General features: G+C 34.0%; 1 protein-coding gene across 1 annotated transcript in view; it reads left to right on the top strand.

Annotated features, from left to right (window-relative positions):
* Window positions 1-18754, top strand: part of LOC149804515 (WD repeat-containing protein 43-like) — a 54978-nt gene that overhangs the window by 12974 nt on the left and 23250 nt on the right. The window contains exons 2-8 of the mRNA XM_089940982.1: window positions 1989-2135; window positions 3990-4111; window positions 6707-6824; window positions 9363-9502; window positions 11420-11522; window positions 13257-13321; window positions 18537-18708. Coding sequence (XP_089797108.1) covers window positions 1989-2135; window positions 3990-4111; window positions 6707-6824; window positions 9363-9502; window positions 11420-11522; window positions 13257-13321; window positions 18537-18708 — 867 coding nt within the window. The remainder of the gene's footprint in view (window positions 1-1988; window positions 2136-3989; window positions 4112-6706; window positions 6825-9362; window positions 9503-11419; window positions 11523-13256; window positions 13322-18536; window positions 18709-18754) is intronic.

The following is an 18754-nucleotide window of genomic DNA, read 5'->3' as shown; positions in this document are numbered from 1 at the left end:
CACGAAGTAAAACTCCATCAACTAAGAGTTCTGAAATTTAGTTTTTGGGGGCTTTTCTGATAGCTAATTGCTTCCTAAATCAGCCTCAAAAATGAATTAGCACTTGAACAACTGAAATGATCATGTTTTGCATTTTATAAAATCCACCTTCAAAGAAACATTGCAACTGTTCAAAATTTTGTCAAACATATATTACATATTCAAGGCAATGGTGTATATCAACTTTTGTTCTTGTACATGTCAGCTAGCATCTCTTTGATTTACCTATAATGGTTTCCACTTCTTGATCCTATGCAAATTAGCACAATGAACTCGACCACTGCAGCCTTCAAACACCTCTTACTAGCTTTTGTCAGTCATTTTAGTACGTAGAATGGAAATTTATACTAGACCTCTTTGCCTTTAATTACCACTATTTAAACTACCCATGGGATAGTTTACATAAGCTCCAATCATCTGTTTACTGTTTATGCATGCTACAAGTAACGGGCATATACTGAAATTGGTGGGGTGTTTTTTCTATTTTTTAAGATTACTGAAAATTGCATTTTCTCAAAACATGACCATTTATGGGGATTTTGGGAGTATAAGTATCTTTTAGCATAACATTGTTTTTCATTTTGATGAAAATCATATCTCCACTTCACATAAGACAGTAGTGATCTAATTTTAATCAGATTGAGCCCTGTTGTGGTAGGTATGTCAACTGATTGAAAATACATTTCCATATTTCATCAGTGTGATCAAAGTTTTCTCTGACAGATTTGATTTTTTTTTTTTTCTTGATAAGCCCAATGCGCACTTCTTTTAGAATACAGGATGTGACCGATCAGAAATTAGAGGGGCGTCCAGCTATCAGATTTTCTTAGCACTGTTAAATACGAGAATAATGCAAAATTTGTAGAATGTTAAAGAAACAATAAGAACTTGCTTATTTTATGTTGAAATGCAAAGCTAAAAATAATGCACATACAGTCGAACTTGTCATGTAAACAACTGATTCATATGGAAAACTGCAGTTTTCTTGATTCATTCCTTTTATTGAACATAATTTTTTATGACAAATCAAACTTTTGATGGCATTTTAATGTTTGAAATTTAGCTTATATAGTTAAAATTTTGTTGTCCGTTGCCATTGTCTTGAACATATTTCAACAAAGTATGATAATGGATACAAGCAAGCTATGTCAGAAAGTAGCAAGATCTCTGAATAGCTGAGCTTGCAATATAATTGTCATTGAGAGGTACATTGTTCTTTAAATCATGATGGCACAGAAAATTATAGAACTTTACTGCTGATTGCTGGGGTATAATTGGGGCTCTCTAATAGAACTGAGTACCATGAAAAATTGTGTACTGCAGTATTGTTGAACATAATGCAATACCACAGTATACTGCAGTTATATTAGGAGTCAAACATTGCTTGATGCTGTTTTGTTGACGCTGATTAGCACGATGGTGTTTTGTTGACCCTGATCAGTATGATGGCATTTTGTTGACCTGGATCAGCACAATGGTGTTTTGTTGATCCCAGTCATCATATGTTAGTAGGGTTTCAATGTGTTGCATTGGTTTATGTTTCATTACTGACAGTACAATAACTTTATGATGCCCAGAAAGAAAGTTTGTCAAGTTAGTGCTCGAGTTCAGATTAAAATGTCAGATGTCAAATTCCTAGATTTGTCAGTAAATGCAGATTACTCTTTTGAAATGATTTATAACATAACACATCTTGATAAGCATGTAAATTACGTCCTTGTCATGGCTTAAGTAGTACTAGTAGATGTTTATATATGGGGTAGAAAATTGACTAAATGGGGTGATGTCACTGTATCATAACATTTTTAATTTGTTGCATTTATGTGGTTAGCCTCATATCAGTAAGGTCTCAAGTTCTCTCTATTTCAAAGTGTACATTTTGGCAATTAAAGAATGTAGATTTCTTTTTATATGTAAGTTTTATATAATTCCTAATTTCCTTATCCCAGACAACTCCGAGGAAAAAGAAGAAAAGGAAGTCCAGAGCAGATGATGCTACAGCATCAGTGCAGGAACTTCAGTTGGTGGCCATAGGGACTACATCGGGAAATTTGCTTTTGTATAGCGTGTCTAAGGGAGATGTGCACAGTCAGTTGGTATGTTTGACACCAATGCTGGTTTGATGACTTGAAAAAGGTTTTCTGTAAGCCTTAATTTTTATATAAAGTTTCTGAGTCAGATACATAATTCTCTTGAAGAAATGTTTATCCATTTTTTTAAATTGTTCGTTACGCTTTTAGGCAAGAGTACATGACTAAGCCTGTAATATTAGAATAGGGTGTTCAAGTTTATTCATCAAAATTGCTGTATTCAGTTTTTAAATACACAATCGGATCAAATAGGTTGTAACCTAATTAAGAAATACATGGTTGTGTTTACACTTTGAAACAGGTGGATTGTGGTTGAGAAACAATGAACACCCTTGAATTCTGGGTGGTCAGGAAGCATGCTGTCTTGAAAAATATTGAAATTACAGAAATCAAAAATGCATTCTTACACATGGCATTTTAATTTACTGTGAATGATTTAAAAAAAACTGCCTGTTAGTGATCTATGAGCTCTACTGGTCCTAGACTAAAAAAACATATGGGAAGGTCTTTCATCTGTCCATCCATTAAGCACAAGTTTGTTATCACTACTCCTGAACAACTTGGAGTATTTCCATGAAACTACACACACAAACACACATTTGTTCCATGATCTGACTGGTCCTAAATAAAAATGGTTATGCTCGGTCATCCATTATGGCCACCATAGCATAGATATTGGAAATCTTTTTATCTCTACTGCTTTTGAATGGGTGATCATATCAACATGGGTTTTCACTAAACGACTTTATATGATGTCTAGTTGATGCAAGATAAAAATAGTGCCAATCTGATTTGCGATATATCCATCATAGTTGTTATCTTTAAAATCTTGTTATAGCTACTCTTGAATGAAAAGTAGTATTACAATGGGGGTTTTAATCAGATTTCTTATGGAGATTGGTCCTAAATGAAATGGGTGCCACTTTCAATGCAGTATGGCTGCCACAGCTGCCATTTTGAAATTGTATTTCTAGTTCTGAATGCATTCGTTAGATCCATGTGTGGGGTATTAATGAAGGACTTTTTTGTCTAGGTGATCATAAATGAAAATGGTATTGCTGAGATGTTCAATATGGCCATCTTGAAAAACTTGTTATCACTAGTCCTGAATGAATGTTTTGTGATATTGATATTGTGCTTTCACCAAACGATTCTTATGATGTAGAGTTTGGAAATGGTTCCAATATGATATTGAATATGACCACCATGGCATTCATCTTGAAAATCCTAAGGGATTTGTTGGAACTAAATAAAAACTGTGCCTGTTTGACATTCACTTATCTAATTTTAAATCATTGGAGATTATTACAAGGAAGAAATGATCATATCACGAATTAAAGGAAATTCTTTCCAGTCGTTAGAGCATCCATTTCTTTTTGTTGTTAATCTGCCAACTGTAGGAAATAAAAAGATTATAAAAGTACCTGATAGTTTTCTTTAAAGAGTTTAGCAGAAGAAAAAAGGACTGCAACATTTGTATGTCAGCAACTTATACTGCCTGTAAATGTTTCCAGAACAAAGACAGTTTGATTGCCGTCATTGTGACATAAAAGGCAAATGAAACGGTCACAGGTTGAGCGAGGTACAGGATTTTGATTATTAAAGTGTTATCACTAACATGTAGAGGTTGGATTTTTAATTGTTCAATTTAGGCCACCGGAGCAGTCTTGAGGATTGTAAACCATTTAGATGTTGTAGCCTTTAAGATTAATGTAGTTGCGTGCTGAATCAGAACGCTAATTAAAAAAAATCAGGTTTATTTTTGGCAGTTTTTGCAACTTGTTTAAGATGATGTGGAAAATATTTTTTATTGGGTTTTTTATTTTTATTTTATGCAGATTTGTTTGCATTCATTTTCAGACAGGGGGTCATACAGATACAGTAAATGGTGTGTGCTGGGATACAGAAGAAAATTCCTTGTATAGCTGTTCCAGTGATCACCACATTGTAGAGTGGGAAATTACAACAGGAAAAGTAAAACAGTCAGTATTGCTTACATGATTGTTTGCTTTGTGGTTGTATTGACTAGGGGTGAATGATTCTTCGATGTATCTATACTTTTGCCAGAATAATACACATATCGATACAAGAGAAGGAGAATCGATACAAAACTATAAAAAACTATAATTACCATATACAAGTTATTTTAGTCTTCAGCAGTTATGAATAATTATTATTAGTTTGCCTTCTCATTCTTTAAATATAGAATTCATCTGAAACAGTATTTGCAGTCGTAGGCTTTAATTTTTATTAGTAAAAATAAAAAAGACAATCGAGATAATTCACCTGCCATCTGCAGATTCAAACAAAGTGTCACAATTCATACTCTGCCCCCACCCCTAATTCCATGCTAATTATCTTAGCCCAGCAGCACGTTCAGCATAAAGATTACTTTCCAAACGTGATCCATGTGCATAGTGAATATAATGATGTACTTTACCCATCATTTAATAACCAAATTTTTACCCGAAGTTTCTACATTAAATTTGATCTTGCCTACTTTGGTTGATTTGAAAGCTACACTTACGATGTGAAACACTGAAATATGTTACATTCAAATCCTATTAGTGGTTACTGCTTGTTCCGGTCGAGGTTAGAAAATAACTACCAATCAGGAATCAGTGTAGCTTATTCCAGGAAGTACTAGCAAAGAAACAAAGAAACTTCGCTCATAAGTTATTGATATATACAGTACTTAAACAGAGATGCTGTCACGATGTGCAATTGCGTGAAACGCACAAAACTTATGAATTTGCACACTTGGAGAACAGTGATGCACAAGAACTCCCACACATTAATTGAAAGTCCTGTATATGAAAGTGTCCTCGGCAAAGTATACAATTTATATTTAACCTTTCTTGTCATGACATGTTTTTTGGGTAGGCAACAGTTCACACATCTGGGGTCTTCAAGCATGAAAAAAATGGTAGTTAAACTATATTTGATAGCACATTGTGCCCTGGAATAAGCACAATGGCGTACTTTGAACCCTTGATGAAGGAAGTTTTACAAATGCTTGTATAAAATACAGGACACCTAGTAAACCTAAAACGTCTGATTCTCAGTATGGTTCAAAAAGTTTTCATTCACCAACTACTGGCTGTTGATTGTGATGATAACAAAAAAATTTAAGCTATGAAGTAAATTGGGTTAAATATGATTCAGATGTACATTTTGGATGGACAAAAATAGAGGGCATGACAATCAGTCTCTCTTTCAGCAGTATTTCAAAATTAAATGTAGAGCGTGCAGAATACTGAGTCTAATTAAAATACAGACAATTTAAAAGTAGAATATTTTATCTATCAGTGTAGCCCTGCAAATCATATGCTTCAAAACCATATATCCATATCATGGTTAAGATAAACTGAATAAGTAAGGATGGAAAAAAAATGTAATTATGAAGTAAAGATACTAATTTGAATACTTCTATATGCACAAGCAGACCATGGCATTGATGGACTAAAAACACTAATACAGCATCATGGAACAGGTAAAAAAAAATATGGCATAGTAGTCAGTAAGCTACTGATTCAAGAGGTAAGCTTGTATTAGTGAAAAATACTATTTTAGAGCAGATGTATTCAAAAGGTCATAGATGTGAGTTCTAGAAAATTCTAAATAACAACCACAATGATAAGTTTCCCAACATTTCTAGCTGAAAATGGCAGTGACCACCTCAGGCCAAAAGAAAATATTTCTGGTCAGCCAGCCCTCCCAATTATGCATTGCCAACCATAGCAACTTTTTCACCCTGGGGTAGAAAAAAATCAGATAAAAAATCCCAAAATTGATATATGCATCTAATTGAGCTGGTTTAGCCCAGTACTTAGTACATTCAGAAAATAGTTTAGTAAAAGCTGAAAGAAGGGTTATCAACAGTTCTTCACAAGCTACCTGTCAAAACAATGAAAGAGTATTCAAGTTAATAAATGATAATAATAATTAATCTGTTCTTAAATTGTTTTAATGATTTAAAAAGTGTCCTGAAAATGAAAGGAAAATTATCTTCTCTTTTTTTGAGGCTGTTTCCATCCCAGCCTGTCAGGTAGGTACAGTAGTACATATATGCACCTTTCTGAATTAACTTACTTGAGGATTAATGATATTTATCAGTTAAGCACTCCCACTACATCACACACACAATGCAGAACATCCATCAATTAAGAGTTCAGTTTGCTGAACACTGCTACTAAATTGCACACATTTGAAGAAGATACATGTCTGTATGCCTAGGAAGAGATTTTTTTCCTCACCACCATTTTGAAAGTTCTTTCTCAGTATGCATGATATTATGTGAGGAAATGATTGTCGTTTATTTTGGGGATGGTTTAATGATAAATTAGATTTTAATTTCCACCTAGATAGAAACATTCTTATTCTGAATGAAATCTATTTGGAGAAGGAAGTCAGTCGGAGTCAACAGTCTGTAACATTATGGTTTTTCAAAACAAATGTTTTCACAAAGATATGTTATTTGAAAACCTATATAAACCTTACATCCAGTAGCCTTGAGACTAAATAACCTATTCATGTACCATAAAGCACTAGCCTAACTTAACCTTACATATTTTCAGCAAATGGAAGGCAGACAAAGGTCCAGTGTACTCTATCTGCAAATGTTCCTCTACACATTTATTGTCAGCTGGTAGGACCATAAAGTTGTGGGATAAATATACAAAAGATATTGTGAAGGTAAGTCCAATACTTTGCTTCCTTTCTTCCATCATTCCTTTTTTTCATCTCCAAATGCAAGGTTTTTTTGTGTGAAAAAAGTATTTATCTCACTGAGTATATGCATGCAGGTTTCTGTGTTGGTTATATATTCTTACAGAACTAATAAAAATTTGGTTTGTTCTGCCTCTTTTTCTTACATAACTAGTAGAAATGTATCTGTATTTGCTACATTTTCTTAAAGAGCTAGTAAAAATATTTCTGCAAAATAGTGCCATGGGTGCTAGGTATGGTTACATGATAATAAGCTGATAATATCATTAGTAAAACTCTATACCTTTTTGTGCCAAATATACAGATTAGAAGTATTGTACATAGATACAGTGCAGTTTACTTCAACTGACACGGATATTAACAGATATCTGACAGATGTAAACAAATGTCAAATGTAGATGTTAACAAATCTCTGACAAACTCGTTAACACTCGCCCTGATAACTCGCAAACCAACTTATAAAGCAGGGTCATTTGTGGATCCCATTTTTTAAACCAGAAAATACCTAACATCTGACCCCTATCTTTTTAACTTTAAGAAAATCGCGATCAAAATTGGTAACGGAAACTTTGATATAACGCTCGTTTTGTCGTCGAAAATAGATAGGACCTGGAAATTGTAGTCAACATTAGGAAATATCAACTTTAAAAAGAAGTCATAAAATTTTTTTACATTTTCTTTCCAACGAAATTCTTAGTACACCGTAATTAACGATATTCAAGGAAATTTTGATTAATGAAAATGACTAGCGGAAGCATTTGTTGTATTGTTGCACTAAAAAAAAAAACGGGCCTCTTTTTCTATTATTATGTTAATTACTTTATTTGAATCAACTAAAGGAGGTGGAATAAACAAAAATATTAAAAGGCTTACAAATCCTGTATGCTTAAGAACCAGCAGCCCTGGTTGTATGTTGGGTAACTCATTTCAGTTCATTAATCAAACACTTGTAAATGTGTATATAATCTAATTAAAGTAACTTAAATCAACCTAGTCAATCATAACTGATTAAACATAGCAAGGTAACCAAGCAAAATGAGTAAAATGAAAGCTGTGTTTCACAGATAAGGACAATTGTGGAGAAAATGAGTTTCAGAGAATTCCTGAATTCGCTTGTAGATAAGGATGATAAGAAATTTCAAAGTTACTTGCAATGAAATCACAGCTTCGATATTTTACTAATTGAGCAAATCAAAAATTGAGTTTCGACGTACACGATTGGCTCACGAAATGTAGTGTGGGGTTCTTTTTTTGATAAAAATTAATCTTGTTTGGTGGTATATCAACAGTTAATCTGGTTCCATGCTTTGTAGATTCCTTGTTTCTCAAAATAATCTTATACATCACTCATGGAACCAGGCTAGTCAACAACACAAAAAAGCCATGATGTAATACACGAATGTTTTCGTGTACCTGTGTTGGTTGTTGAAATCAGTTTTGGAATCATGTTATCGATCATTCACATGTTGGACATTTTGAAAATAAATATAATTTATACAGAATAATGAACAAGTTTATCAGATAAAGCCATATTCCTGACAATTATTTCTCTATGTGACATTAAAACGAATATCCAATCATTAAATAGCCCAGTCTCCTCCTCCTCCCCCCCCCCCCCCCCCCCCCCCCAATCTCATGGTTCTCTGGATGTCCGGTGGATTGTTTTTTTTAGGTCCCTCTGTAACTCACATCCTCACTTATAGTACTGTCTACGTTTCTGGACCCTAATGTGTGCGAGTTATCGAAGGAGATGTGTACCTGACTTAGATGTTAACAGATGTTAACAAATGTCTAGGATATACATTAACAAATGTCTAACATAGATGTTAACAAATGTTGAGCATATGCATTAACAAGTGTCTAGCATATACATTAACAAATGTCTAACAGAGATGTTAAGTACCTGACCTAGATGTTTAAAAAAATTCAACTCGGATGTTAACAAATGTCTGGTATAGATGTTAACAAATGTCTGGACTGAAAGAAGTAAAGATTGAAAATCTGAATTTAAATAGTGTGTTTATTTATTTATCTTGCATGGAAATGAATAACTTTACCAAGCCCATGAGCTTTTATAGGTAACAATGCATAAATACTTTTTATACCACTTTATCTCATAAATGCTGTTTTTGTTAATATACATTAAATTTTAAACAATTCCATTTTGATTACTTTTCAGTGCATATGAAATGTTTTTTATAATAGCACAGTTTACTAAGTTTAAAATAATTAAGAAGCCAGGGGGTCATTGGTGTGCATGCCTAACTTATGACTCAAATGGTGCATTTTAAAAGCCATCAGTGAAGTCTGCCTGGGTTGGCTACTGTGGGTGTATTTCTAAGCAAGGCACTTGACTCCCTATGCCTCGGCACTAAATATGCTTCATATGGAATGTAAAACACCAAAACCATGAAATTCTTTTAAATAAAAGCCAGTTTATACAGAATTCTGTGTCAGATATTTTATTTTCTCAGTATTGACAATGTTCTGCTCAATTTTGTACAGACATTCACAGGTCATGCAACAGAAGTTACCAGACTGATTCACATATCTCCTAGTTTTGACACAGACGAGTTGGAGACACAGTCCATAGAAAGTACATATTTCCTGTCAACAGCAGCCAATGATAGATTAGTTAGTGCATGGTAAGCTGGATGAAGTCGTGTTGAAGAAAATGCTTGAAAATTTATGTCGTGGGAAAATTTTAAAGAAAACTTTAATCATGTCATCATAATCACAGGCCATCTGCAAGCACATTCTAAGCACTGTATAGATTGAAATGGTTGCTATAAAATGACAAAAATGTCGATTGCAGAGTTAAATTTTGTAGAATGCATACAGTTTGCCTGAAAGTATGTTATAATTTAATCATGGCCATGCTGTGTATTAGATCTGTGTAAGGTGCCAGCAGTAGTTTTCAAAGGTTATGCACATGATCTATGTAAGATACTTTTCATACAGTTTTCAAAGGTTATGCACAGGATCTGTGTAAGATACTTGTAATACAGTTTTCAAAGGTTATGCACAGGATCTATGTAAGATACATGTAATACAGTTTTCAAAGGTTATGCACAGGATCTGTGTAAGGTACATCTTATAGTTTTCAAAGGTTATGCACAGGACCTATGTACAGTACTTATAATAGTTTTCAGAGGTCCTGCATATGATTTATGTAAGGTACTTGTACAGTTTTCAAAGGTTTTGCATATGATCAATGTAAGGTTTATTGTAGTATAGTTTTCAAAGGTTTTGCATATGATCAATGTAAGGTTTATTGTAGTATAGTTTTCAAAGGTTTTGCATATGATCAATGTAAGGTTTATTGTAGTATAGTTTTCAAAGGTTTTGCATATGATCAATGTAAGGTTTATTGTAGTATAGTTTTCAAAGGTTATGCACATGATCTATGTAAGATACTTTTCATACAGTTTTCAAAGGTTATGCACAGGATCTGTGTAAGATACTTGTAATACAGTTTTCAAAGGTTATGCACAGGATCTGTGTAAGATACTTGTAATACAGTGTTCAAATGTTATGCAAAGGATCTGTGTAAGGTACATCTTATAGTTTTCAAAGGTTATGCACAGGACCTATGTACAGTACTTCTAATAGTTTTCAGAGGTCCTGCATATGATTTATGTAAGGTACTTGTACAGTTTTCAAAGGTTTTGCATATGATCAATGTAAGGTTTATTGTAGTATAGTTTTCAAAGGTTTTGCATATGATCAATGTAAGGTTTATTGTAGTATAGTTTTCAAAGGTTTTGCATATGATCAATGTAAGGTTTATTGTAGTATAGTTTTCAAAGGTTTTGCATATGATCAATGTAAGGTTTATTGTAGTATAGTTTTCAAAGGTTTTGCATATGATCTGTGTAAGGTTTATTGTAGTATAGTTTTCAAAGGTTTTGCATATGATCTGTGTAAGGTTTATTGTAGTATAGTTTTCAAAGGTTTTGCATATGATCTGTGTAAGGTTTATTGTAGTATAGTTTTCAAAGGTTTTGCATATGATCTGTGTAAGGTTTATTGTAGCATAGTTTTCAAAGGTTTTGATCTGTGTAAGGTACTCATATTAGTTTTCAAATGTTCTGTGCAAGATATATCTAAGGTACTTGTAATACATTTTAGAAAGGCTGTGCAGGTGAACAGCCATGATAGAATCTTTTTGCAAGTATTTGGAATATGGGTAAAATTGTTGCATGCAGAAACAAAATTCTATTTTAATTGCATCTGGAGCAGTTTTATCTCATGATGTGAAATTTGTGTGAGAATCACTTTTTTATGCTTTTGAAGAAGCAAAATTGGGATGGTACTTAAAACTGTGGATATTTCTCTTCCATAATTGGCATTTATGACAGTCATTCTCTATGGGTCTTTAATTGTTTGGTTTGTAGAAAACACAACATCCTCAAAATTTGATCTACTGTAAATACAAGTAAATGCAGTAGCAAAAGGCAATTGTAACTTTTAGGATATGATTAGGGAGTCTTTGGTTACTGTTTAACACAGGTCTGACTAGATAATATTTAATTTAGTATACATATTATATTTATTTTCAGGCAAATTAATACTGAGTCCAAGGACAAGAATGCCATAGCTTCCTTTTCATTGCCAGATGAACCAGTGATGTTGGATGTTTTAAAGCCAAGCAGCAGAGACAGGGTAGGAAAAGTTAAAAATTAAAAATTACAGGAGACATCTCTTCATTAGTACAGATTACTGTAATCATTATAAAATCTACTTTACAAATATTTTGTTGGTAAATATCATGATTAAAGGCACAAACCAATGATGTTATAAACTATTTCACAGTCCTTTATGTGCACAAAATTAGACAAATTGGCTTCCTTTATGTTGGGAGCTCTCTCTGTTGAAGGTGCACACTGTCTCCCAGTATGGTCTCCCTAAATGAACTTATTTTAGATCCTTTTGGGTGACTTTTAACTCATAATGGAAACAGTGGAACGAAAAACACAGGTATACAGGGTAGTATATTTGAAGAAAAGTGATGTTCTTTATGGAATGTTTGGCAGTTGCTTCCTTTCATTGGAATGTGCTTGGACTGAGACATGAAAATGGATATTTTAATAGCCCTTTTGACTAGGAAGAGGGGTGGGGGTATTAAAGCATGTTTGGACATTATTAGCTCACCTAACACACAACGTTAAGTCAGACTTCTGAGAAGTTAGAGACTGAATGTCAGAATTGTTTGGTCAAAAAATGTTACAGTAGCCACAGGTAACTGGTATTTTCAACACTGAAACTTTAATGACATCATAGAATGCCAGCTGGAAAATGCCAACGTATTTTTTAAATGAACATTTTAAGTGTCTCATCCAATTCCCACCAACATTCACTCAATGCATTCTGTTTATAAAACAGCTGATTAGTCAAAATTTAGGTGGGATAATGACCTAGAAATGTAAAAATTCTGCCATTTAACAATCTTCATTTGTATGGCACCCATGTATAGCTGTCTAGAATGTAGGATGACAAAAACTGGTCATTTTTATTAGTACAAAAGTTTGTGGAAAATGAGACCATTGGAATTCTTTCAGATGCAAGAAACAAACATTTTTTTATGTGAAAAGTATACATGTATAAATATCATGTGTTGTCTCTTTGGTGAGACAATAAATATCTGCTGGTGTGACAATGTATTAAAATATTTTTGATTTTGAGCAAACGTAGCATTGTCTGACTATTGAAAACAAACTTCTGACATTCTCTGTCTGTTAACTTGAACCTTAGCTAACTCATAATGGTGTGTGATATCTTGTTGAAATGAAACAAACTTCTGACATTCTCTCTGTTAACTTAAACCATAGCTAACTCATAATGGTGTGTGATATCTTATTGAAATGAAACAAACTTCTGACATTCTCCATCTGTTAACTTGAACCTTAGCTAACTCATAATGGTGTGTGATATCTTGTTGAAATGAAACAAACTTCTGACATTCTGTCTCTCAACTTGAACCATAGCTAACTCGTAACGGTGTGTGATATCTTTTTGAAATGAAAACTTTGACTTCATGTTACGTTGTGTATGTGGATACCATTAAGAAATTAAATGCTCTGTGGGCAATTTCTTGAGTTACAAACATTGTCTCTTATTATATGTCTGTCTGTCAAGCCTAGTATTAACCAAATTTGAACACGCATAAAATTCCATCATAATTTCTAAAGATATTCCTTTAAAAAGAAATTGGGGCCTTTGCCATATGGGAAAAATTAGTAGCCTGGTATTCTCTTTTTTTTTTGTTATCTTAAGTTCCTGGGCAGTAGATTTTGCTTCCCCTGAACTAGTAATTTACATAGGTTAAATACTTACTGGTAGGTTTTGTGTTCATATGATAAAGTATGCAGATAACACCTTTTTTATGTTCTTTTCCAGCCTATTATGTTACTTGTTGTGACAAGATGTGGACAAGTCCACATATTTGAAACTACTCTGAATGGGTAAGTAAAAAACAGGATTTTGATTAAAGTGATTATCGAATTAATAAATGGAGTAGCAGATATTGCTTACAATTCATAGGATTCAAAGGGAGTCGTTTATTTGTACTGGCATATCTTGTCAGTTTGGAAGACTGTTGTATTACAAGTCGGACCAATATTGAGATGTACCCTCGAATTAAACTAGTTTTAATCATAAAAATTTAACATACAAATTACTCCAAAACATGAAGGGGCCCTGAGTGGACGAAAGGTCAAAACCGTTTACTGTCTCGGATCATTGCCATCTCACCTCTGTCTACGTGGGTTCTATTATCGGAATTAGCCAATGTGGGTATGTGAGAAAATGTGCCAGTAGTTTCTCATGGGTCAGTGGTTCTTTCTGTAGTTTTCCCAGGTTTCATCTTCCACCATTTATGCTGGTTGCCATGTATAGCCTATTGTGTGCAGAAAAAAAGGTGTTAAACCCTACAACAGCAACAATAACCAAAACTTGAAAAGTGGACATTTGTTATATTTTATGTATGAGCATCATTTCTGAGCTGAAATCAAGAACACATAAATTCTGTACTTATATCAATTTCAGTTAATGGTTTTTATTTTAAACCATAAGTGATCCAAGTTACTGTAGCAAATATTTTTCATAGATAAGCACTATAAATATCAAATATTCATTAAAAAAATTATTTTCTTGGGGAAATGAATGTTCAGAAAACTTAATTTATCACAAAATTTTGTATAAACTAGTCAGTTCACTACCAAACTGAAATTTAGTCCCAATAAATACTCACAATTTTACAGTAGATAGTGTTATGTAAATTTAATTTGTATTTATTTATGCCTGAGTCTAGGATATTGGAATTCCCCCTATAAAAATATGTAGCCTACCTGATGGTTATCACATCTTTAATTGCATTTTTAATGAGAGGATTTTATATCGTAAACAACTTGGAATGTTCCAGAATGGAAAATTCCATTGAATCTTTGTATTTCCAGAACATGCAAATTGTGACCTAGGTCAAGTAGAGCACTTCATATTCTTGTTTATCTAGAAATTACTCATTCTTGCTTTAACATCTTTCGTCAGAATCTGTCTTATTGTTATGTTCAGTATCTGATTTGGATTTATTTATTTATTCAGATTAATATTCACTTGAAATACATGCTCAATAATATTCTTGGACAGGGACATTAACTTGAAATTATTGTGAATTCAGACAAGGACATCTAGGATTATATTACTGTGATTAATTGGAAGACTTGGCACATCATCACACTTCAGGCCACTTGTACATTAGTACATTCTAGACAACAGGCACATAAACACCTTCAGCGCTGGATCTTGTTTCGAGCACCACTGGAATTGAATTTGAACTTCATTCATTAGGACTGGTGATCAACATTTTTGGACTCTTTGGGATTTAATTTGTAATATTGTAAGTTCTTTTTAAACCTTCATGTATTCGAGGGAATTAAACTATTTATTGAATTTTACAAAAGTGGTTGGTTTTTGCTCTTTTCTATTACTTTAAGACCATCAAGTCGTATTAATAGATAATATTTGTTAAGTCTGCTTCATCAGAAATATAATGATCTCCGGCTTTCATGTATTGTTACTTTACTGTTGTCTCTTTACATCGTGGATTAACCTGTTTTCATATTCATGTACATGTCAATCTGTCCACACAGTAAAATATCAGTGTTAACATCCATGTATATGACCATTTGTCCATACCTTAGATTAACCAGTGTTAACATCCATGTACATGTCCATCTGTCCATGCTACAGATTAACATCAGTGTTTAATTCTGTGTACGTGTCAATATGTCCTGTACAAATTAACCTCAGTGTTATATCCATCTGTCCAGACTACAAATTAACCTCAGTGTTATATCCATCTGTCCAGACTACAAATTGACCTCAGTGTTATATCCATCTGTCCAGACTACAAATTGACCTCAGTGTTATATCCATCTGTCCAGACTACAAATTAACCTCAGTGTTATATCCATCTGTCCAGACTACAAATTGACCTCAGTGTTAGCATCCATGTAAATGTCCATCTGTCCAGACCACAGATTAACCTCAGTGGTAACATCCATGTACTTGTCCATCTGCCACACCCTAAATTGACCTTAGTGTTAACAGATTTTACATTTGATCTCTCTTGTGATTTAGAAATTAGCTAGTGGATGGCTTGACATACAGGCCATTGGCAGGTACTTGTTTACCATTATGAAAATCTGAACTGAAAAATTAATTATATAAAAGTCTTGTAAACAGAATTTTAGGTGATTGTTTATATCGTAAAATAGCAAGGAGCAAATTGCCTCTTGGTTCGACTCTCAAGATTGTCCACTTTTGAAAAACCAATGCACACTTGAAGTGTCATCACTGTTAACAACCTTAGATCTAGTTAGAGGAATTTGAATTATTCATTCAGAATAATGTCATGAGTGAAAAGTGCACTAATTTCATTAATGATTGAAATGTCCATTTTCAGTCACTATCTTTGAGAAGATATTTTTCTCATATCTCACCAGGTGATTGCCAAGTAATTTTTTGGGGAATTATCACTTTGATTTCCTCCAAGTCTTTTAGAGAGTTGCAGTTATTCACCTGATATCAAAGCTAGACCGGGATGTTTTAATTGTCTCTGCTGTTCACAAGTGTATTGATTTTTCACATGTCAGTACAGGGGCCCCCAAGTGACTGAGTAGTCAGGAGTGCTCATCGTTATGGATCACTGCCATCTCACCTGTCTGTGTCGGTTCAAGTCTCTGGCTCGACCAATGGGGGTATGTGAGAAAGCTTGCCAGTAGCTTCTTGTGGGTTGGTGGTTCTTTCCGGGGGCTTTCTCTGGTTCTTCCTTCACCATTTATACTGGCCACCATGTATAGTCTATCTTGTGCTGAAAAATGGCGTTAAACTTTTCAACAAAAACAACAAGATTTCAATACAGTATATTTTTGCAAATATAATTCCTTACAATTTCCCATAGATCTGTTTAGTGTTCATACACAGCAAAATACACCTTGGACCTTCAGCATCTAATGGGACATTGCAAGACCTTGTTGACTGTTTTCCAGGCAGAGTTATACCCCATATATATATATATATATATATATATATATATATATATATATATATATATATATATATAAAATAGGGAAGTAATTCATAGGGAGATAGCTCTTATACTGTTCAACAAGACACAGCAACCTCCATATATTCTTTGCGTTGAGGCTTGTTCTGTCAGTGCTAACATCAACTAGATATTAGCACGGTAAACTTTGTTTTTCCTTATATCTTTTTGTCCTCTGCCTTCCATCAACTGATGGAATATATTACATAAAGCTTGCCCATTGTTGCAAACTTCTACACTTTTATATCAGTCTGCTTTTTTCACCTGATCTAATCACAAAGACTTTTTTATTTCAGACATGGTTGTGTAGGTTTTGACAGTCTGCATCTGCACGTGGTGGAGTTATCTTCTCTGATCCACACATAATAACACAACATATTTATTGAGTTTGTGTGCATTTTTGGTCACAATGGCTAGTTATGGCCTCTGAATATATATATATACATATATATATATATATATAGACACACACACACATACATATACATACATACATACATACAGTTTATATGCAAGAAAACCGCTCCAGTGGCCTAGTGGTTAGAGCATCCGCCTTGAATGCGGGAGGTTGTGGGCTTGATCCCCTATTGCCGAGTCGTACCAAAAACTGACAAAAATGTTACTAACAGCTGACTCGCTTGGCGCTCAACATTAAGAGGTTAGGGTTAGGACTGGTCGGCTTGGTGTCTGGATAATGTGACTTGGTGGGACATCATGCTACATGTCTGCGGCATGATGCCCCAGTGCTAGACACCACTATAAACACACTGCAGACGTCGTAGCGATAAGACTGAAAAATTGTTAAAGCTGCTTTAAAAATCTAAATCACACACACACCTATCTAGAGTCACGAAGATTAGGGAGGGATTTGCATTGTTTTAAGAAGTTTTCCCTCAGTGCTAGAGCAAATCATTATGGCCCATACTGAAGGCATCACTGTCTTGGATTATATTTTGTATGTATTGTTTATTTACCCTGGCACTATATATATATATATATATATATATATATATATATATATATATATATATATATATATATGTGTGTGTGTGTGTGTGTGTGTGTGTGTGTGTGTGTGTGTGTGTTTGTGTGCATGCTAATGAATTCCACCAGAGCTGTCTCAGGCACAAATGTCCTGAACGTTTGACAACTAGCATGACTTTACCATGTCTTGTTGGCTGTATAGTTCAGGCAAAGTAACATCATCTGTTTGAAGCAGGGGAGACAATAAATGTTTTCCTGTTTAAGCATACGGGACAAGCCAGTATTATTACTAGTGTTGGTAAAGTTTCAGTGTTCCTTACTTTCATTTATACTGTCTTGCAACTTGGATCAGTGTAATTTCCATAAAGCAAGAATCGGGTTGGTGTACAGATATTTTTAGTCACTGGCAGCGTATTGCATATTGGTAAGAGATCGGATTCTGGTTACTCCTATTATTTTGGGATTTATGATGAGGAAAATCTTAGGCAGCTGTGATATGTTACTTGTATCTTCCTACTCTAGCAAGTTTGAATACTCTGTTCAAGAACCACCAACATGTGTAAAACTTGTTGTCAAAAATAAGATTGGGCCCCCTTCCACCCCACCCCGACTATAGTTGCACTGAAACTAAACCTGATGCAAAATGCACTTCTTATGCACTTTGTGAAAGCTAGGAGTACACAACATTTTTGTAGAAAATATAAAATCAGCATTATCCTAGTTCACTACTTAATCACACATGGTGAACAAGAATTACGTATATGCATGTCATACACTGGCTACAGTAAATACTTTGGAATCAAGTAAACCTTGAAACCATGATGTTCTTATGGGTGTCGTTATGAGGTGGTGGACAGGGATGTTGCACTGTCATGCTAACTTATTGCTTAATGTGAGCCGTTCTAATAACACTCAGTTTCAAACCTCTTAATTTCAGTCCTCTTTTCATCCAAAATATTGAAGATATCCATGTCTGTACGTGTGTGTATGTACATATGTGTGTTATTTGTGCTTTACTGTATATAAACAATTTCCAATATTTTCAGTTTTTCACGCAGGAAAATATTTACTTTTCTCTCTTTATGCAGGAAATTAAAGAAACCGGTACAGCCCAAAGTTACAGTTCAGGTTGCAACATCTGGATCTAAGTTGGAGATTCCCAAACCAATCCCGATTTTAGCTGCTGTCATCTGTGATGATGCTGATAAAAATATCCTGCTTGTGCATGGCAACTTTTTGAAGCCAACTTTGGAAAAAACAGTAAGTTGACTGCTATGGATGATCTTGCATTGCATATTCAACACTT

This window comes from Sinohyriopsis cumingii, chromosome 2 (genome assembly GCF_028554795.1).
Source record: "Sinohyriopsis cumingii isolate HCF-2022 chromosome 2, ASM2855479v2, whole genome shotgun sequence".
Taxonomy (NCBI): domain Eukaryota; kingdom Metazoa; phylum Mollusca; class Bivalvia; order Unionida; family Unionidae; genus Sinohyriopsis; species Sinohyriopsis cumingii.
This window is presented reverse-complemented; position numbering and strand designations above follow the sequence as displayed.